At 35.7% G+C, this 23,191-nt stretch overlaps 1 protein-coding gene across 1 annotated transcript in view; it reads right to left on the bottom strand.

Moving 5' to 3' along the window:
- Window positions 1-22,437, bottom strand: part of IGF1 (insulin like growth factor 1) — a 49,490-nt gene extending 27,053 nt beyond the window's left edge. Inside the window, exons 1-2 of the mRNA XM_008505353.2 lie at window positions 22,129-22,437; window positions 17,643-17,799 (exon numbers count right to left, since the gene is read on the bottom strand). Coding sequence (XP_008503575.1) covers window positions 17,643-17,799; window positions 22,129-22,191 — 220 coding nt within the window. The 5' untranslated portion in view covers window positions 22,192-22,437. The remainder of the gene's footprint in view (window positions 1-17,642; window positions 17,800-22,128) is intronic.
- Window positions 22,438-23,191: the final 754 nt, after the last annotated feature.

Raw genomic sequence — 23,191 nt, 5'->3', positions numbered from 1 at the left:
ATCTGCTTTTGCTGAAATCCAAGGAGAAGTCTTTCAGTGCCTAGAAGTGTTGTTGTTTGACTCGTTTGGCTGGGACATGGAGTTTCAAGTAACCTATGAACTCTGTGCCATATACTTGCAGTAAGCAGAGGGTCTGCTGGGGTCATCTACTTAACTTGCCATTAAGTTTTATGTAACTCTTACAGCATTGTTTAAAAATGGTTTGAGGGATTCTCTGCAGTAATATGGCATACATTAACTTTTAGTTTGAAAGTAGTAGCCAATTTTTGTCCATTATATAAACAGATCTATTTTTATTATATTTGCTGAACTGTCGTCTTAAGTCTGATGGACTATTATGTATTATTTACCATCCTTCCTGTAATGTGGCATTTTCCTTACAACTTTAACCCTTCCAGTGGTGAATTGAATGTGGGTGAGCTTCTAAGAAATAGTATTTGGATGGATCTGAATGGTTACCTGAATCGAGGGATTTCAAAAGCATTTGGAAAGAGAATAAACATCATTGCCTCATTTTCACACATGGTGAAAGACAAACACAGATAAATTTTTTTTATTCAAGTTTGTATAAGCTACTTAGTCCCAGAGCTAGAAATAGCCATGGCCCTCCAGATGTTTTATTCCTTATCCATTGCCTATCTACAGAAGAACTTAGTTTGTCTTGTGAAATATAAAAGGTGCGAGAGATTTTACACCAGTTTTACTCCTTTTAGTTGTCTTACTTCTGGATTTATGGATTGCACGGAAATAGCCTGTGCTAGTCATAATTATCTACTGCTGGACTCATCTGTTTCAGCACTTCACCATTTTTTTGTGTTTGCAAAATTTATAGAAAAATTTTCTGTACATGCAACTAATTTGTTAGCAACAAGATCACCTCGTGTAGCATACCACGAACACAAGTGACTGTAGCTTTGATACCTGGAGTAGTCTGTGTTCAAAATTCTTGTTCACTTTAAGTAGCAGCGATAATTGCCAAGTGCTGAAAGACCAGATGATCATCTTGCTGTTTGTTACCAGAGAAATTCAGGTACTTCTATCTTTGCCAAAGTAGCTGCAGTCTACATCAGGTGATGGTACTGTATGGGCCGTATCACGCCTTATTTTCCAAAAACATAATCTCAAGCATTACTGACTAGTATCAAGCCATTAGGGCATATTAAGCTGTTATTTCATATTTTTATGCATCCTAAAGACAGAGTTCGTGATCTCCTTAGTGGGTCATCAAGAAGGCAGTGGCTACAGTACAGAACTGCTGACGACTGTCACCATATAAAGGGACAATCAGTCCAATGAAGTGCCTCTGATTTAAAGGTCCAACGTACTGATATTCTAAAAAGGACAGGAAGCAGATAACTTCAGATACTGCATGTCACTGGAGGCAAAGGGTACATGTCATTCCCTTTACTAGTACTTGGCAATAATGAGTTCTGTTTATCACCAGCCACTTGGCAACAAGAAGTATTCCTGGTCAGAGCTTTGCTGCTGCCCTGCACAGCAGCTGCTCTGGAATTTCTGCAGTTTGCAAGAATGAGGCAATTTCTGTTGCTCCTGTGAGAACAGAAATAAGATAATGATCCTTTGGATGGGTGCTTAGTTTTGAAGAAGAGGAAAGGAGGGTTACATTGCCAGTTTCTGTCACATGCTGCTTTCCATCACTTATAGTTGTTGGGCCTAACCTATACTAAGTTAATTTGTCTGATAGACCATTCACTAAGTGATTTGAGAGTACTATGCTATTTATTGACACTGTACATTGAGCTGCAGCATAGCTTATTTCTGAATTAGAAGCTCAAGCTCATTGTCATACAATAAAGTGGTCAGGATTAGCTCTCTTACCAGACTGTGAATTATAGTGGTGATGAAACCTATTCTTTATCTGTTGTCTGAATCCAAGCTTCAAGTGTTAGCATTGGCTTTAAAAGCTTTACATTTTCTTTTCCCCATTAAAAAAAAAAAAAAAAAAAAAAAAAAAAAAAAAAAAAAAAAAAAGAGCTCATATTTCAAAATAAATCTCCTGAATTGTACTTTATTTAACATCTGACACAGCTGAGATTTCAAGCCACTGAATGCACGTATAATGCATTTTTAAAAGTGACATTGCTATGGTTATGAGTTACACAACAACATGATGTCAGCCCTTTGATTGGTGTCATGGTATTTAGCAATGCCACTTGGACAGAAAAGTTCACACACAGAAGGCTGTCCAACAGTTCTAAGAATTTTATATCTTTTGAAGTATTCAATATATTTCTTTACGTGTTGAAGTGCTGGCCTTCCAAACCCTTGTTTTTATTTTCCAGCAATCTTGGTGAACTTGGGGTCACTGGATTGCTTGCTTTCTCACTAGCTGCACTGAAATCAAGCAGTCATCAGCTAAATTACTGTAGTTTAAAATCTGTCTAAAATGAGACAAAAGTGATACTTTACACCAGCATTAGGACTCTGCTTTCAATATGGCACAAGGATTGAACCCAAACCAAGGAGTTAAAGGTGTTTCAAAGAAAAAGTGGATTTTTGGTACTGGCCCAAAATAAAAAGAAATGGGACTTTCAGATTTCAGCTGCCTACTTAAGTCACAAGTTTTCATTGATTAGAGATGTTTCAGCAAAGAAAGATTTTATTGTTCACAAAAATTGGCTCGTAGTTTTCTTAGACATCACTCAGTCTACTGAGATTATAGCAAAACAGAAAGGTGAAAACTTTATGCAAATATTATTAATCTGTACAGACAATGTGGCAATGATACTGCATCTGTTCTTTGTTTGGAAAAAAAAGTCAAATAGGGGACAATTAACATGGACTGGACCATAAAAATCATATTTATCTGTTCAGGTTGTTCAGGATAAGCAAGTTTCCAAGTGTTGCTTGCAGTATGGTGATGTAGACTGGGAGAAGCAGGAAAAAAACCCATTTGATATATAAAGTGGCTTTTTATTTAGCAGATTACTGTCCACTTCCAGCAAAGCTCAGTATGTGAAAAACACTGGGCTTATATAGTTGACTGCTGAGAAATGTACTGGCAGTCTCAGCTATCATACACACTGTAAAATTATTTGTATGAATTCTTGTTCAGTTGGTAATTTCAATTGACTATCCACTAATCGATAAGCAGAATTCATGTTGTTGTTAATGTAGATATTAAATTACTTATTCCAGCTGAAAGTTTAGCATGGACTGGGAGGCGTTTACACAGCACCTCACAAACCTTTTGTGAACAGATACAGGGCTTTTCTTTACCACCTTTCATGAGCTCCTTCATTAGCTGGCAAGGAAAAGAAAAGGTTTTTATGTTATTTTTAACTTGTTTTTAACCTTTTCACTTAAAATCAGATCTCTTTACTCAACAGATTTCAGTCATTGAAAATTTAAATGATTCTGCATTGAATTGTGTTCTTCATCAGCCACTTGGCAAAAAATCCTATTCCTGGTCAGTGCTTTGCTGCTGCCCTGCACAGCAGCTGCTCTGGAACGGCTACAGCTCTCAATAATGAGGCAATTTCTGTAGCTCCAATGGAAGCAGAAAGAGGCCAATAGTTCTTTGAAGAGGTACTTCAAGTTGAATGAAATAAAAAAAAAAAAAAAAGAAAAAAAAAAGGAAGGTTACATCGTTTTTGTTTGTTTTGTTTTACTTTGCAAAATCACTGTGTTAACTCAGGTAGGATAGGGTTGATGCTGAAGCTCTATTGAGCAAGCAGCACACTTGCAGCTGCATGTTTTAAGATCTGCTTTTGCCTTTTTATTTCAGCAAGGTGCTTCTTCACTCTGTCTCTACATTAAATTCATTGACATCTGTGTTCTGATTTCGACATATAAAATACCGATAGAAATGTTAAAATTGTTTTGTAAAATTAAGCCTTGTCATTTCCAGTTGGATATGCAATTACCAGAGTGAAAAAAACCCAAACCAACAAATCAGTGTACAAATGCTTAGAGAAATAGATGATTTCCTGGGAAAGTGTTGAGTATAATACACTTGTCTGAGTGCTGCAATCAAATACTTCTATGATGAACATTCTAGGAGTATTTATGAGGAAAATATAAATTCTTGTTTTCTGCTGTATTTGGATCTTCAAAGTCAATAGGGCATGAGGACACCCATTAAATACTGAAGACAAAATAAATATTTAAGTGATTTTTCATTTCTCCCAAGTGTTATGCAACCTGCATAACTATGTATGCAATTCTTGGTTAATGACTGTAGTCATTTAGTAATGGACTGTATCAGAATTTAAAAATGATTGGCCTGTGACAAAAACTGAGGCTAATGTGCCCTGATTTTAAGGCATTCTTAAGACCACCACTTAAGTCATTATCTCTTTCATTAAGCCTTTCTGTTTGAGTTGCAGCACATACTTAAAAATGTATTTAAATCACACATTTCTGTATTATTTGTGGTTATACAAACTAATAGTAAATATTTACTCTATTGCTCCTTATATGTCAATATATTTAGAATTATTGCAGTAAATTTAGGTACTCTCAGATGATCTCACTTCAGTGGAGACTATGTCTAAGTAACATACATGTGAAAGCCCAAAATAAGGTATTCTACAGGAGACTGAGAGATTTTTAATTATATTGTTCTGATCAGAAGATAAAGAAAACAATATAATATGCATTTACTCCAACTTCCTGCAACAATTAATTTTCATTCTTTATCCCTTATTGGTTGTAGGCTATGTTTAGACTCCAGGAACTTGCAAATGAGTCTAGTAGAGAGGCAGTGTTTACAGTACCTATTAAATGTTGTCAGTTCTAGAATAACACTTATAATATTTATTCAAATTCAGCCTTCATTATTTTTAGCTCTCTTGGGAAATTATTAGCTTTCATATGATGCCTCACGTATTTAAGCTAGAAATAAGAAGATTTTATACTAAGCGTATTAGTTTGTTTAACGTCAGAGAGGAAGCCAAGTCATTATGCCAATTCTTATTTTAAAGAGCTTTTATCACTATATTTTATCACTATTAAATTGATAGGTTTTTTTTCAGAAGTAGTCAATAAGGTCCATAAGTAAAATTTAGACAAGCAGCTAAGACCCCAAGTTGCATTTCCAAAGATACCCAGACACCTAAACCACAAGCATATGTCTAGAAGGGTTTAAAAAACAAAACAAAACAAAATCTTGGTACTATCTATCAGTCTATCAGTGATTTGAAAAATATTTCGTGTCCATCTGCCTATTCAATGCATAAAAAAAAACCCCCAAAACCCACTGAAAAGCTGCCTCACATGTTTTTAGGAATCTTCAAGCTCTCACTGACTTTGCATGAGACTTGTACTAATTTTTGAGCATAGATTAACACTTAGAAGTTAGTGTTCAGTCTTCTAGATGTAGCCACCTACTTGCCACACAATCAAGAACATTTTAGACACTTTAGTAAGCACTTACGTATGAAGAATTGATAACTTTTAATAGAATGTACCATGACTAGTAGGTGAACTTCAAAATGACACTGTGAACTTTTCAAGTTGCTCTCAATTAATATTAAAAATTAGGTTTTCGATGTGCGTGTACCCTTTCAAATCAGGCACAAATAGTAACTACTGATTGCTCAAAAGAGACTCCATTTGCTATATTTATAATACAGAAGGGAAAATATCAAAAGTTCAGCCGGTAGCTCTTCAGAAAAACAGATGACTAGTTAGAAACCAGTGGGAATCCAGTCAAGGGAAAATATTTGTGGTGCAATGACACTTATGGCCAAAAGACCTAGGAAAATCAGTGATCAATGTTTTCTTTAGTGAGCATAGAGAGCTTCTCAAGTTAACTCATACTGTACTCAGTGCAGTGAGCCAAAGATGGTTGAAGTTAACAGATAGCCTTCAGTAAGCATTCATGGATTCCTGATTGTGCGTTATGAAGTGAAGAAATTCCTGGATAGGGCCAGCCCAGATTTTTAATATAACTATTTCCCCCTTCTTGGGTGTCATCACTTTCCCCTTCTTAATTTTTCTACGTAAGAGCTTTTCCTTTACAATGTCTCTCTTTTCATTGTCAAATGAAAGTATAGACATAGATCTTTTTTTTAATATTACATCCTATAAAACCCAGCGAGGGCACCCCCACCTTTTCATAATTCAAAGATAATAATTTTACTTTCAAAATCTGTTGCAGGTTAATGGATTCTTGATGGAGGGTTCAAGACTGATTTATTTAAAAAAAAAAAAAAATCGCTCTTCTTCCAGAGATATAAGCTTCATCTCTTTCACAGAGTAAGAATTTCTATTTGAAAAGAGCAGCAGACAGTAAGAATGTCACCAGTTATGAACTCTGCTCATTTTATTAGTCTTCATCTTAGTGATAACAGGAAATAGTTGTCTTTATTGCATCAACTCCTACTGCTTTCAAAACCTAAAATAGTCTGACTACATAACAAAATTTATAGTAGCTGACTTAATACTGTTAGAGCTGTAGTTGTAGTATTTAATTACATTGCATGCACAAAGAAATATAAGGGTCAAATTCTACAAAAACATCTTCCTAATATTTTTTGAACAACTGTATTATCTGACCATTGGGTTTTTCAAATGATTGTATCTTGGGATAGCTGTATTAGATCTCCTGTATCTAATTCCTTCAATTATGGTGGAACTTCTCAAGTGTATGAAAATTATTCATGTGGTTATCTCACAGATTACCCTTCAGTTGAATACATAACAGTGACTTGAGAGAACATTTCTACCCCTTTTCCCTCAAGCCAGACCAGCTGGAAATGGTACGATGCACAATATTAAAAGTAGCCTGAAATATGCTCAACTTTATACATATTAATTCATAGCAAATATATATAATCCTTTCGGGCTTCTAATGCTGAACTCTAACTGTTTCAAAACAATTCAGTTACCAAAGAAGGTTTGTCAAGATCTGACCAATGTAAAGTATAATTTCTGTCTTCACAGACTTGGTGTGGGAAAGTTAACTACTGAAACTGTGGGTCAATACAAAGGGATCAATTTATAGAAGATAATGGAATGCAGTTATCTTTGAAGTTGTTCTGTGCTGCTTCTATATTGCTTTGGGTGAAAGGAGGAACTGATGTGAGGCAGGTAGAGGGGCTTTGTGCTGTTGATTCAACTCAGTGGGTAACAACTTCAGGCAGGGATCTGTCATAATTCAGTCATCTGGCTTTTGTAGATGAGCTCATTAGGTCAGCAGTAGCTATTTTTAAAATTTTCAAGATGCCTGAGTATCTCAAAGCTGGATGCCTGTTTCATCATTGAGCATCTCAAAACTGTACTTGAGCATATTCTTCATCCTTTCTCCATATCATGCTTTATGGCACAACATTCTAATGGAGAAATACTTATTTTAATACCTATTTAATGACATCTGATAACCAGATGTTGGTCTAGATTTTAAATATTATTATTGTCATGATTTCTTAAAGAACTGTTGGGCCATGTATATTCACAGGATTAGAAATGAATCTGTGTGAATAGCAGTTTAAAAAGTCAATTCATTTTTTATGCATTAATAAGTGCACCGTCTCATTGCAGGAATAAAACATGAAGAGTCTGTTCCATCCATCATATCAAGAAACATAGAAAAGCTTTTCCCTTCTACTTTTACTGTTTGAGAGTGGAGTGCTTTTTCCAACAGGATTCACCCTTAGTCAGGCTAAGGCCTGAGAGTTCTTAAAGGCAAAGGAGAAACTCTAAGTTCTGTTAACCTGCAAAAGGCAATTTTTTGGTCTTTGTTTAACTGTATTGTTCCACAGCAGTTGAAATAAGCTTGGATTTGTTTTGATCTTCACACTGAAGTTCACTGTGTGGTCTTAAGTGGATTAATCCCAATAAAATTTAGCCTCCTAATGGAGAGTCCGTACCCAACTGCCTTAATTAACTTAAGGGTACAACTGCTGGAGTTTTCTTACTTGATTTACTTGAGAAGAAAAAGTATGTCCCATGGGATATTCAGAATTCCTGAACATTTCTAACTCCTCTCACTGACTGTAGAATGAGCTTGAGGAGGTTCATCACTCAGATATCTTGTTTACATGGAATGAATCTGAAACAAAATCTCCTCCTGAACCAAAATCTCCTCCTGCTTATTGGTTCAAGCTCTGTTTAGTCATGATCATTCAGAAGGTTCAGTTTGTATATAGATAAATGAGAATGTTTGTCACAGATTGTCTATAAAGGACTGATTTTAAAAGTCTTTTGTCTGAAAAGAGGTGGAAGGAATAATGCAGTCAACAACAAAAAACATAAATGAGAATTTTTCTAATACATCTATCCTTAGCTTGAGGAATAGTGGAGGTACAACGACATCACCTATTCTTCCTATACCTCTATTCCTCCCTTCAAAAAAACCACCAAAAACCATCAATAAGGAATACTTTAAAGCGATGGAATTAAAAAATATAAGTAGGGTCATAATGCAAATTATTTCATCAGTTCCTCTGTTTTTGTTCAGTGCCCACTGATTTAGAGTAAAATGCCAGAAACAATTAGAAAACTTAGAAGTGTTCTAAAAGCAAATATATAGGGTGATTTTGCATTTAATCATAGCTACATATTTCAGGAATAAACATGGCTTTTATTCAGAACATGTATTTGCCAATAATACATCTGATTAAACAAGGAAAATTAGACATACTATCAGTAGCTTGCTCCCAAATTACACAAGAAGAAATTAGATACATTTTCAGTAGCTTGCTCTCAAATCTCTTCAGTCTATGAGTCACCAGATTCTTCCTGCCAAACTAAATATGTCTCTGAAAGGCTGGAAACTTTAATGGAAAGAAACATAAAACTTGAAATACGTAGGAAAAACGAAGTTTTTTCATGCAATACCTGTTGACTAGTAATTCAGGAATTCAGGGGATGTAGAAACAAATTACTACATATCACTTGTCTACAGAAATTTCGAAGTATGAAATATATTAAATTTAAACCTGCTGTGGTAACCTAGAATGGATGTCCTCATTAGCTTTCATGTAACCTAAAGTAATCTAGGTAGACTAACAAAAAGAAGTGGTAAAAAAAATCATCATAATAGTAGCTTATCTAGTGATAATGATGGGGGTGAGTTGCAAGAAACATTTAGTATAGCTCATGCAAGTCTGAAAAATCCCTTGTAAATTGGATTTATTATACATAGTACCACACATTCCTCAAAGCTAATGAAGACTGTACTCATCTTTCCAGTTTCACAACCAGAATGACATCTGTACCAATTTCCCCACACACCTGTCTTTTTTCTACCTTTGCATAATCTGTGCACTTAAAACCATTCTTTAGAATACAGACTGACTATGAAATACAGAGTTTATGTATGTTAAGCCTTTATCCATTACCATAGTCAGATATGGCTGTTAATTAGCATTCTTTTAAAGTCAAAACAATTTTCATAGCAGCTGGGGTGGTGACTTAATTACTTACTGATTTGAAGACAGAAATAGTTAATAAGTATTGCTAGAATATTTATTTTCAGAAATAAAATAGTTTTGTTCACTGATCTGGACTGAGTCAGAATGGTCTGAGCCAAACTCTTATTTTTTCTGCATACTCAGCCTTGTGTAAATTTCTACCAACTGCACAAACACCATAAACAAATGGTTCTGTGCCAAAAAAATTCATGAGTTCAGGTTCTGGTGTGAGCCATAATTTCATAATGGAAACAGTTTCCCTGTTTCCCCACTTTTATGGACACACGAGGAAGCAGAAGGGACTGCTGTCTGTAGGCATTCTCTTACTCTAGAACAGTTATAGTACATAATGGGAAAACTGGGACCACAGTTGAATTTCAAAAGTAAGATGGGAAGTATATAAATATGCTATAGACTCAGGGAAAAAAAAGGGAGAGAGAGATGTGAGTCATAAATTGTTTCTTTGATAAAAGGAGGCTATTCCAATTTTCACTAGCGAAGGATTGAACATCAGGTGAGCAAAGAGCTTCCAATCTCTCTCATAAGAGCATGAACACTGAAAACATTAAATTTGACTGTACATGGAATTCAATCATAAAGTATCACAAGTATCACAAGTATCTCACACTTGTGTCTGATTTTGTAGGAATTTAAGTTTACTAAGGAATTCAGAGCAGTTCTCTATAGGAATCGTAAACCAGTTTGATAGGAATCAATGCTGGAGAGGCAACCAGAAATTTAATGTGAAAGTTGCTCAAATAAAATTGACAAGATAAGCTCATCTATGTAATTTTTTAATGCTTGAAGTCTGAAAAAAAAAATCATTCAATTTTTCTTGCTTTGGTGTGGTAAAAAAAGCAGTTTGTCCTATTATACTGCAAGCTATGTTTTAACCTGCGCATACGATACAACCTCTTGGTTGAAATAGACATTAAATTGGATTAAATGTTTTAAACATTTTCTTACAGTGATAATGCAAAATTTTCTACAAGCTGGAGTGACCCACTGGCCAGTGTACATTATACCCCTTCAAAGTCTATGGAGTAGTTAAAATTCTTGTTCTCAGAACCTAGTTCACTGATACAAACGTGAAATAGGCCTCTCATTACTTAACAGTTAGATCCAGAAGTTGGCCTTTATCTTGTGAAGTGATTTTGCACTAAATGCACCACAAAGAAAACATGAATTAATGGCTTTTCCTGCTTTTTTGACATGGAAGTTCCTGTGGTTGTTACCAGAGATAAATTTAGTATAAATTCTTCAATAAGCATATATTTGTGGTATTTCTTTTGTCTTGATTTCTAGACTGAGAAATTACTTAACTGTTAGTTACCCCTTTCATTTATTGTCATATTTTTTTAACAGTCAAGTTTCTATCATAGGGAAATATTGACATTAATAAACAAGTTCAAGTCCATATTTTATTAGCAGAGCTCTGAAATGAAAATAGTTATAAGTCTCTGATTTTTCAGTGACGTGAAAGTTCAATGCATGCACAAGAGCTAAAGTGCTGAATAAGCTCTAGAGAGATGGCTGTATGACATTTCTTCTCTGTATAGATTGCCCTAGATTCTCAGTAGTAAAAGAAAAGATTTTAATGAAGAGACTGAGTGGTTTTGCTAATCTGAATAATTTGCTTTCTGACTCTTTCTGTCTTTGATCAAATTTTGCAAATTAGTTATTATTACCAGAACAAATTACGAAGTCCATACCAAAGGTTTTGGCCAGTTGCATAAAGTATATTCCAGAATTTAAGTCAGCAAAGGATTTTTCTTGTTGTTTAAGATCCAGTGGAAAAGTAAGAGGGGCAACTATGCCAAGAATTAATGCTGATCTTGCCAAGGGCTTCTGTAAGTGACTTTCTCCAACATGAGACTAAACAATGTATTAAATACAAATACAGCAGTTAGGGAATCAAATGTCAAATAACAGCTTTCTACTATTTGAGATAAAATCTGAAATCTGATCGAGTGCATAGATAAAGGGAAACATCACAAAAACCACTAACATTGCTAATATCTAACAGCTAATAAAGACACATAGAAAATTAAACTTCTTGAAAAACTGTACTTATTTGGTTTTGGTAGTAGAGACTTTTTGTAGAGATGTTTCTTCTGAAATCTTGATCGATGTTTGCTTCTTGTCACCTCATTAAGACTCATTACCTCATTACTACTACAGTTCCTCTTAATGATAAGGCTGAAAAATCATTAAATCCTTGCTAACTTGAGAACTAGCTGTAGAGGAGACCTGTTTGAAGAGTCTGAATTTGGTATGCTTTAGATGCTAAATCCTTCTAGACTCATTGTGTGATCCATGGAAAAAGAAGGAAGACCTTGTTTCTTGGTTGTTAAAGAGGTAGCTTAAAAGGATTAACCTCACTAAACTTAGGTTAGTGTTGATGAACACTCAATAGCTTTTGTTAATGTGGTAAAAAAGGACAAGTTCTTCCAAGGGCTGGCTTACTGGCTTATTTTCAAGAACTTCCTCAATGATTACTACCAGGGGCAATAGAGCAAGCACCAAACTTTCGTGTCAGTTGTTCGACTATACAGAGATACCATTTCAAAAGCCAGAATTGTGTTTTTTCTTACAGAGGTATTTCAATAACTGTGCCTATAGTCCTGGTGCCTTGAGCAATGACCCTGCAGACCTTGCTAAAGCTCCTTTTTATTCCAGTTTTCCTGTAAGAAGTAAGGAACCTGGACATAAAGATTGAATAGTATGCTCAAATCATAGAATCATAGAATCATAGAACTAGCCGGGTTGGAAGGGACCTCAGAGATCATCTAGTCCAACCCTTGACCCACCGGAGCAGTTGCTAGACCATGGCACTGAGTGCCACATCCAGTCTTTTTTTAAATGTCTCCAGGGACGGAGAATCTACCACCTCACCGGGCAGTCCATTCCATAGCCTAATCACCCTCTCCGTGAAGAAATTCTTTCTAATATCTAACCTAAACCTCCCCTGGCACAACTTAAGACTGTGTCCTCTTGTCTTGTTGAAGGTCGTCTGTGAAAAGAGTCCAGTTCCCACCTCGCTACAGCCTCCTTTCAGGTAGTTGTAGACAGCAATGAGGTCTCCCCTGAGCCTCCTCTTCTTCAGGCTGAACAGCCCCAGCTCCCTCAGCCTCTCCTCATAGGGCCTGGGCTCGAGTCCCTTCACCAGCCTGGTTGCCCTCCTTTGGACCTGTTCCAGGACCTCTACATCCTTCTTAAACTGAGGGCCCCAGAACTGGACACAGTACTCGAGGTGTGGCCTCACCAGTGCTGAGTACAGGGGAAGAATCACCTCCCTGGACCTGCTGGTGACGCTGTTTCTGATACAGGCCAGGATGCCATTGGCCTTCTTGGCCACCTGGGCACACTGCCAGCTCATGTTCAGTTTCTTGTCAATGCAGACTCCCAGGTCCCTTTCTGCCTGGCTGCTCTCAGCCACTCTGTGCCCAGCCTGTAGCGCTGCATGGGGTTGTTGTGGCCAAAGTGCAGGACCCGGCACTTGGCCTTGTTGAACCTCATCCCATATACACAATCTTCTGTGTATATGGGACGAGGCATGTAGCCAGAATAAGAAAATAAAAACACATTGGGATTTTGCTGTGTGAGTATAGCCAAGACGACCAGCATTTGTTTGCAAAGATTTGTAAGGCTGTCACTGACACCACAAGCTGTGTGTCCCCACCACAGCTTTTCAGCATTCCTCTCCTGAGCTTGTATCATTAACATTGCTTCAAGCAGGGACACTATAAGGAGCTAATGACTCATAGCTCCTACAGGTATGGAGTAGTTAAAGAACTCAGTGCCATGCTATCTCTTGTAATTATGTTGATAGGTTTGACAAGCCTAGGAATTTTAATAACATCTTAAAAGCAGATTTCCTGAAGTAAACAAGAAACTGTTAGCTAAAAGGATATAGAAGAAGCAAAATGTAATTGCCTTTTATTCTGCCCCTTATTTCCTCCTCTGTAAGGCAGCAGTTCCTCCTTATGTACCTTAGTTCTATAAAACAATGAGATCTAATGACAGCTCTGATTACTCCAAAATTGTGTTTATGGTCTTATCCTGATTTTCTGATGATTATAAACCAAAACTCTTATGTTGCGCACAGCTGGGGATATTCCCAAGAACAACACAGAAATCTGATTGTTTCAGTGGAAAAAAAAATGTAGTAAAAGTCTGTAATGGTGCTCCACAAAGATGTTGACACAAGGTGCATTGGTCTAGATACCAGAAAACTTGATCTTTTATGCAAATCATCCTTTTACATATGGAAGCATGTCCTAGATCATTTGGCATTCTCTGAAGGAGGTCAGAGGAACATCATTATGACAGGTATCTAAATAAGCACCGTCTTTTGTATGCAAGTGGAGCTTCAGAAAATTCACCATAAGCCCCAAACAGTTTGTTTTAACAGAAGGAAGGTTGGGTTTTTAACTCATGAAATTTATTGCAATGGTTTCAAGTAAGTGTTGCAATCTGGTTCGGGATTAGGAATTAGAATAACCACAAGTACCTAAGGAAATAAGAAGGCTATTTCTTTATTGGCACTTACGTGTATTGTTAAGCAAACTGGTATCCTTTATTGAAAAAGGTATCTTTCCAAAGGAGAAGAAACTAGGTAGAAAAGAATAGAGCATTTGCTCCTTACAGCAAACTACACTTGTCTTCCTTTCTCATGGTAGTAATAGCCCCCATGAAACAATGTGAGAGGAGACAAATGAATGTCCATCAAGTTCAACATGTGTGGAGAAAAAAAAATATATTTTTAAAAAATTAATCTGCAAAATAAATTTCTGTTATAAGACTAGAGAATTTCAAGGAAAAATTGCCCTCTCCTGGGCTACCACTTCTCTAAGTTTCCTGTAATTTGTCTTTTCAGTTTTTCCAGCACTGTGTCTGTGCACAATTGCTTTGTAATAGTGGTGGTATAGAAGATATTTCTAGATATTAAAACTCAGATGAACATAGCAGCCTTCACTTTGCTTCATGACTGTTGAATCAAATGGTTTTGAGTCTAGAGAAAGATTAACTGAGAAAAGTTGTGTCTAAGCATATGCACTCGTGTACTTGGGTGGCAGAAGCTCTGCTAGAGAGGTGTTGGTATATAAAAGGTGGCAACAAATTGTTCTTCACTGGTGAATCATAGGAGAAGAAAAGTAGTCCAAGAAATAGCCAGTCCTGGCTTCAGTTAAATGTGACCAAGGGAAAAAGCAGAGGTTCTAATCTGGGATTTGTGCAGTGGCCTCCCCTAAAAAAAAAAAATTTAAAACTGTTCCTTGTCAGTCTATAAATGGAGTTATAGAAACCATATTTGACTTCCTTTGGAAGTCAATACTCTTTTTTGTGTGTGAGGGGCATCTCTTCAGAAGCTGTTAAGAATTTTCTTTTGTAGCTAAGACGTTGGGCAGAGTACACTACACATAGGATTTTATTTTTTTTTTAAATTCCAGTAGATATAGCCTTGTGGTTGTGGACTACAGAGTTTCAACAGAAAATAACTCAGTTATTTCTATCTTCATTTCCACCCATGACTCTCAAGGATAATCAGAAGCTTTGATCTTGAGCCTGAACCAGAAGCTCCACCTGAGCCAAAAGGTATTCTTTATATTTGGAGTCTCTAGTGAAATATAGAATGGTGGAAGAAAAACCTTCCCTCACAGCTATTTTCTGTGCAACTTAAAGGCAAAAAATACCACTGATTATACTTTATATAAAGGAACCACAGTATGAGAATGTAAGGTTTAAATTACAATATAAATTTATATTCTCTTCACTATAAGAGAAAAAAGTTCATTGGATTTTTATTTCTGCCAATGATAAAGCATACTTAAAAAGTCCCTTGAAAGGGAGCAACATTTTCATCTTCCAATAATACATTGCATTCTATAGTACGTTTGGTATAAGGAACCCAGCTTCTTCTTACAATGCTATTTGATTTAATTTTCTATCATTCTGTATTTTAAGCACTAACAGATAAGAAGGAAAAGGCTAAAACAATTGAAATTGCTGCCTCATGAACCAGAAGTAGTGTTTCAGCACAACAATGTAAGACTTTCTTAAACAAGGGTGTTCATTCATTATAAAAACCTTTTCTAGTCTTCCTACAAAACAAGGTAGACCTTTAGGGTGTCAAGAGTTACATTAAGAAAAACAACAAAGAAAACTAGAGATAAAGTCTTCTCTGACAACGTATAAATCTAAGACTGAAAGGGTAAAGTCCAAAGACTGAAAGGTTAAAACTTCGGTGCCCTACCCTGATATTTTAAAGTAAGGATGATCTAGTTTAGGGAATGTAGAGATTTCACTTGACCTCTTACCTTGAGGCACATGAAGAGTACATGTAACAGGGAGCCTGATTGCTTGGCAGTAGCAGCCACTCTTGTGGTCAACAAGTGTGATAGTTCTATGAACAAGCAGGAGACATTTTTTCTGGGGGATAAATGGCTGGGAAAATACCTTAAACTCATGTAAAGTAAAAAAAAATAAAAGGCTATACTATTGTAAGTGTGCAGTATATTATGCAGTATATTGTATTGTGTCACTGTTTTCTGGTGCAGAAAAAAGAGCAGGGAATGAAAGTCTTCCTTTACATTCCTCCCAACTATTAAAGTATTTATAAGGGACTCAATTAGCTCCTTAAATGTAAGTCAACTGCTGAGAAATGTGACAGATTTTGGTGTTCAGATGAACATATGAGAAGTTGGTAGAAAAATGTAAATTCCTTTCTGAGAGATTTCAGTATTTTTAGTATGGTGTTTAGCACCAGAATACTAAGTTAAACGGCACCCTAAATGCTCATGAACAATATCCAAAGTGTTAAATAGAGCAAAGAAGAGTTCTTTAGTGACTTACTTTGCATGTATGAAACAAAGTAAGTGTGAAGGTGTTAAAGGTAAACCTTAATAGGAAGTGCCAAGCAGATAGTCTGCAGCTTGTTACATTGCAAAGATCAGGATTTTATTTTAAATTAAAGGTGGAAGAATTCCCAGTACTATTTTAATTGCAAACAAGGTGAAGAATATTGAAAGCAATAACTCCAGTAATAGAAGTTAATAGGAAAGGGGTGAATAAGATCCAAACAACAAAAGCAATATCTTAGAAGACAAGAATTATTGGGATAAGGTGAGGATTATAGAAGTGAAAAAAAACCCAACCCAAAACCAACTAAACCTCACAAAGAATATAAACATAAATAGAAAAAAATCTCTTTCTTTTTAGCCCAACTACCTCATATTTTCTTTTCTTAGTTATATTCTTGTTTGGAGAGGTAACTGAGGCCCCAAAGGAGAGGTAAATTCAGAAAAGAACTTCAAACAAGCACATATTATTATTAAAAGTAAACACCAGTTTCAGAGGCACTAAAAGCACTAATTCTTGCATATGTTGAATAAATATATTCATGAATGAATTCAGAATTAATAAATTCCTGCTAAAATTTTCATTAACTTCATGTTATTTGAATAGCAAACAGATTTCTATTAGTTGCAAGGGATGTATTGTCTTGATCATGACCTTACTTATAAGAAGTTACTACGATAAAACACTTCTCTAACTACTTCAGTTTTGCAATATCTGCAAAAGAAAATATTGTGATGTTCAGTTCCAAAGAGTAGTTCCAAAGTCTTGCTACAAAAGGGTTTTTGTGTATATCCACACTATTACAGACCTAATCCTATCTGCTGTCTGTACTGGTGTAATTCTTTACTAGCTCACCATACATGGATTTTCCTTCACCTGTATTTAACTTCTATTTAAATCATGAGGATATTTGGAAGTGGTAACTTTTTGCTTGATGCCTTCCAGCATTTTTTTTTTTTTAAACCAGATGTTGAAGCTTTGTGTCTGTAATATGACACAATGTGTACTTAAACTGTTTATGAGTAGTTTGACATAACAGGTACATGCAGTTCATGTGCCTCATGAATATCTTGGGTTTAGTGTGTTCTTTCATTCATTTAATTTCAGTGGCAGGTCAGCAGAAAACAGTAATAAAGCAGATGGAATAGCAGCAGCTGTAAAGTGAATAAAACAATACCGCATCTGAAAAGCATTATTTGTCAGAAACTCAGAGAGGCTGAACACAGGCACACTTCTAATTTTTTCTGAGACTCCCTGCTCACTGAAGACTTGGCTATATCCAAGATAGACACCACTGATCATACCCAGCAGCCTGGTTTGATCATTTCAAAGCTCACTTAGAGCAGTTGCAAACTCCAGCAGATTACTCGGAAGGTTTAGAGTTGAATGAAAGGGTTTACTTACTGAAGTAAAAGCCTCTGTCTCCACACACAAACTGAAGAGCATCAACCAGCTCAGCACCACAGAGTGTTTCTGGGCCAGCAGCAGCAGAACTGGTTAAGGTAAGCAGACACAGGCCAAGGTAGAAGAAATGAATGTAGGACACAGTGTGCATCTTCACCTGCCAAGGAAGCAAAAGCAGTGTCAAAATTTCCCAACAGAGCTTTAAAGAAAATGACTCCTGCATCCTTGAGACTTGAGAAAGCAGAGGTACTATAATTTGTTAGACAATAAACAAGAGTATCAGGAAATGTCTCACCATAATTTTGAAACTGTCTACGTATTATAGTCCATGTATTTTGTAAACTGATTGCTTCCTCCGGTGAATATTCTTGGTTCACATTCACACACCGTAGGAGTATTTTAGTAACACATTTTAGTAGCTATGTTTTACGGTTGCACCTGCCTGCAAAAGGATGATCCAGAAAAGTGCAATAGAGAGGCAAAGGGAAGCCCAGAATGACAAGAATAAGGACAACTGGGCAACCTTGAATAGCTTTGCCTGGGACTAGGTAGGCTGTGAGGGAATGTGACTCTTGCCTGCCAGTGTATTGTCAGTGTGGGTCATGACAAATATTTAAGCAGTAGCTCTGGCATAAGCACAGCTGTAAACTGGATGGAAGGAAATTTGGCCCACTACGCGAAGGGTTCATGATTAGTACTCCGTGGTTCTCCAGACACCTTGAAATGGGAAGTACCAGGACAAAACAAAAGAGGTTTCATGGAAGAACTTGCCAGAGCTACAGAAGAGTTGATGAGGCACATTCCATAGTAGGTGGACACATTCCATGACTCTTACAGCCCTCTGTTACTAGGAAGTTAACATTTGGAAGTATCCAAAAAATTAGGAGGAGCACTAGTGGGAATGTCAGGTATTTGTAGATTTACTTCACGGAAGCAGCTATACCGTCACTGACCTTCATTATATCCTCTTAGTCAGGTTTGGCTATGAAGTATGTACAGAGAGAAAAGATGTAAATCTTTTCTTATTTACATTTTCTTAGAAATCTTGTTTTCCTAGACTTATATTTGAAGGCCAACTGAAGAAATGGTGTAAATTTGTATAATTCCATTTATCTAATTCTCTTTGTACCAATTTATACCAAAGTTCTTCTTACCCAACATGTCAAAGAAGAAAGCTTTTTTTTTTTTTTCCTTCTCTTTAAAATACTAGGATATGGTATTTACGTTTGTTTTATTTTCAGAAGGACAGGGAAGAATGTGCTTAATGAATATTAACAACTGATTAAGGTCTCTTGACAGAAATGCTAGTTTTGAAAGTTGTAAACATGCATTCAATTTAATTCTCTTTTAAGGTTAATGTTAGTATAGCAGTCAGGTAAAAAGTTCCCAATCTTTCTTTCATATACAGGTAACCTTGTATATTGTCTTAAAACTGCTTTGTATTAATCAGACTAGTGCAAAATAATTGGAGTAAAATGATTAATTGTCCCTGAAGTTTCTTTCAGGGATTCAGGGACCATTTAATCTTATTTTTATTCACTGGACTTTTGCAAAACTGATAAAATTATCTATTGTCTGTTCATATGGGATCTCATCCAGAGGGGTATTGAGCCTTCTCTAGTCAATAATTTTTAAGAGTTCTTACTTTTCTGGCAAGGGATCTTAGCAACTTTGCTGGATGGGTCCCCTATTTCAAATTAAATCAAAGCTGAATAAGAGGCAAATCTATAAATAAGTAAGAATTTATCCTGCTTTTTTTCCCCCTAATATTTCTACTGTGAAAATAACAAACAAATAAAAATCTCCTAATATATCATAAAAAGAAAGAATAATTATCTCCCCATTCACAAGTCTTTAGCCAACTTTGCCCCATCAATTCATGGACTTGCCAGACTTCAGTGGCAGATGGGGAAGATCAGATGATAAATAAATGATGACAACATGAAGCATTATATCCTGTAATGATTCCCTATCTTAACAATATCAATTTCTTTTTCCCCTTGCCATGTTTTTGCATTTCTGAGATAAATGCTGTACACCTGCAGTTTAAGATGGTTCCTAGATCTGAGGAAGTAAAGCAGAAAGCTGTTCAGCACAGCTCCTCAGAAGGCTGAAAGACATTACAAGCACAGGAACATTATGTATTTAATGATTTGTTCTTGTATAACATTTGGGCCAGAAATAAATATAAATCTTTGCCATTTAACAATTTTGTCTTTTTCAAGACTTTTCATCTGGGTTGCATTTTCAGATAAATATCAGCACTGAACTACAACAAAATAGATTATCTACTGTTTTTCCTTTAGTGGAAGCCAAAAAGGCTGCACAGTATAAACCACAGAGAATTTCTAACTTTATCTCCAAATTTAAAAACAGTCAAGAACTTTCAAATGAATCAAGAGCATTCAAACTTTGATGAAAGGAAAACAGATTCACATGTTTCTAGGGCTTAATCAATTAATTGTTAAATTAAGTGCTCTTTCATCCAAACTGATTCCAAAACATTGTTTAAAACTTACGTCATCATTTTACTTGAAATAAAATATCAGTTGTTTCAATAGGTTTGTGATAGAATCAAAGCTCCCACTGATGTCTAAGGAGAATATTCATAAGAAAATACAAAGTTGTAACCTGAAATTGCTTTGTTTTTTACAGACAGGCAGGGTGTTCGCAACATTCCCAATCTGACTAGAAAGTTGAGAGCTTAAAAGAAAACGTATTGGCATGTGGGTGGGGTTTACTGAAGCATCTAATTACATTTGGAAATTGAATGCAGGTTCAGGATGAGACTGGTTAAGCACTTCTTTTAGTTGCATAGAATGACTGACCATATTTTCACAGCTGGAATTTCCTTATTTTTTTTCAGTAAAGTAACCAGCTTTTGCTGTATTCCTTTTACCAGTCCAGAAGGGTGGCACCACAGGGGAATTTCATATGTGAACATTCTACTTCTCAGTTTTTCTGTGTAGGACCTGTTCATCTAGCAATCAGCTGGCACAAGTTATGCATAAGAATTGTTCACATGCTTGGTCATTTTAATAACATATTAGAACATCTACAGTAACTCTAAGTATCTTGAAGTGAGCAACATTATTATAGAAAGTATATGCTACAGAAAAAAAAGGAGAGCTATGGTTAAAATTACATTTTGCTACATAGACTATGGTAGCAATATGTAAGTAATATGTAGTAAGAACATTCACTAGTAATTACTTATAAATAAATCATATATACTCTAGAACGGATCAAAGCTTAAATACTGCTAACTTTGATTAAAGAATCTGGGATGCATCTTAGCCCAAATCAATATGATTCATTGATTCCAAGGAAACCTGGCAGGATGCATCAGCTGAGGAACTAGCATATTACTTTTATGTCTCTTAGTGTCTTGCTCAATACTTTTAAAAAAGTCATCTTCATCTTTCAAGTATATTGGAAGGGATGCACATTTGTGCATTAAGAGGATGGTTTCATCCATGCAATTACAGACCTGCTTTTAGGAATCACATTAAGGAATGAGGTAAGTGTGTTTTAAGAGTAAGACACTGTAAAAAATAATTAGGCCCTAAACAATTAAAACAGGAGAATTCTGTCAACTACATAAGTGTCCTTGCAAAATATAAAAGAAAAAAAGTTCTTTAAGGATATAAATCTGCTGATAATGGAAAGTTGAACTAGGGCCAATTGACAGAAAGAGAGGGCAATGCCCCTAGTGAAGCCAAATTTACTGAAAGACAGTTAATATTAACATGTAGAAATTATAGGGTTATAACAAGAAACTTCACATGCAAACTTTCCTCAAACAGCCCTCTCTACAAGGGAAAACTTGGAGATGAACATGCAGGGGAATTTCCATTTTCTTTATGTACAGTTGCTTAAGGTATACAAATATGCAAGGTCAGCACGAGTCGCAGCTGGGTTCTAATGTAGAAAACAAACTGAACTTCACATTTACTTCCCATTTATGAAAGCAAAAAAGCCAAGTAAATGCTACATTGCTGCCAGAAAATTGCTGCAGTGACAACATCCCTTAAAAGTTTCCCTCTGAAAGCACGAGCATTTTATCTGTAATTGTGTATAATAAAACTGCAGAAACTTAACCTACCTTTTCTCCTATAAAACCCTGCACCTGCAGAAAACAGCTAAAAGTTCTTGTTTTCAGAAGCATTAATTAACAATATAGACAATGATGTAATTGGACCCTTTAATAATGACATAACTGAAATATTGCAAAGTTCTCTGAATAGAAGTGAAATTTAAGACATGTATCTGCAATACTTTAGCTTTACAGTTATCAATGTAATTGCAACTATTACATACAGCCATTTTCCAGATCACACAGAATTGCATATTCAGCAATTTATAAATAATTCTCAGTTCTAAAATAATGTTATTGAAAAGTGCACAATACTCCTTAAAACAGAAGCAGACAACATACAGTAAAATAAAACTAAAAAAAATATTGGAAATAGTAATAAAGATTTACCTTCAAGAAATCACAAAAGCAGCACTTAACTAATTGTGTGGAAAGACTGTTGATTTTTTCCATTGCTTCTTAAAAGTGCAAAGTCTGGAAATGAATTTGTTAGCAGTAATGATGAGAAAAAAGAAATCCAGAGAGATGTGAGATGTTGAGAGCAATGTCACATTTCAATATTGAGGACTTTATTCCATTGCGCAGGCTCTATCTGCTCTGATTTTAGCAGTGACAGTGAGATTTAGCAAACAGAAGAGGGATTTAGAGAAAATCCTCACATTTATCTACATTACACAGACACTGTAGACAGGAAACAGCTGGGGGAGCATTTGCCTTCTCTCTCTCTCCCTCTTCTGGTAAAGTTACCGAGTAAGGACTTTTGGGCATGGTGATAAATAAAATCATACCTTTGCATTTTAAAACTAGAGCACAGAAGCATATTTTTTCCCTTTAAAAGAATGTGAATGAGTGACTGAGGGGTTAGCAGACGAAAAAGCTTGTGCTGCTATGAAAAAATAAGAAAATGTATTCATTTTGGTTAAGTTTCAGATAGCTGTGTGTGCATTTGCATTTATGTATGGGTGTGTGACTGCATTTCAAATATATAAAAAATAAGATAGGCAAAGGCATTTTTTATGTATATATGCATACTTTGTATATATGTACACATTTTATTTATGCATTGAGGCACAGGTATTTTATTTATAAGGGATAGAAAGGCATTCAGTTACCTACTTTTTTTTCCTCAAGCATCTTTATGTGATTAAACTTGGCATATCTATATGCTGAGTAACAATTAAGACCTCCAACTCAACGGGCTATTAACCCTAAAGTAGCAGTTTGTTAAAAACAACAGTATTGTTGAGCATTATTGTAAATATGACAAAACAGCTTTTAGCAACCACACAGGAGAAGTCATATAATTTCCTAGAATTTATAGTACTATAATGTAGCAACACAAGTAGGTCGGTTTGGGGGGCTTCCATGAAATTAATCTTGAAGGTGCTGCTGTAATTATAAAGAGATTTCCTCCCTGTTTTTTAACAATCTTCATGATTACCCTTAAGAACAA

Source organism: Calypte anna, chromosome 1, assembly GCF_003957555.1.
Source record: "Calypte anna isolate BGI_N300 chromosome 1, bCalAnn1_v1.p, whole genome shotgun sequence".
Taxonomy (NCBI): domain Eukaryota; kingdom Metazoa; phylum Chordata; class Aves; order Apodiformes; family Trochilidae; genus Calypte; species Calypte anna.
Note: the sequence above shows the minus strand (reverse complement) of the source record. Positions and strands in the feature narration are given on the sequence as shown.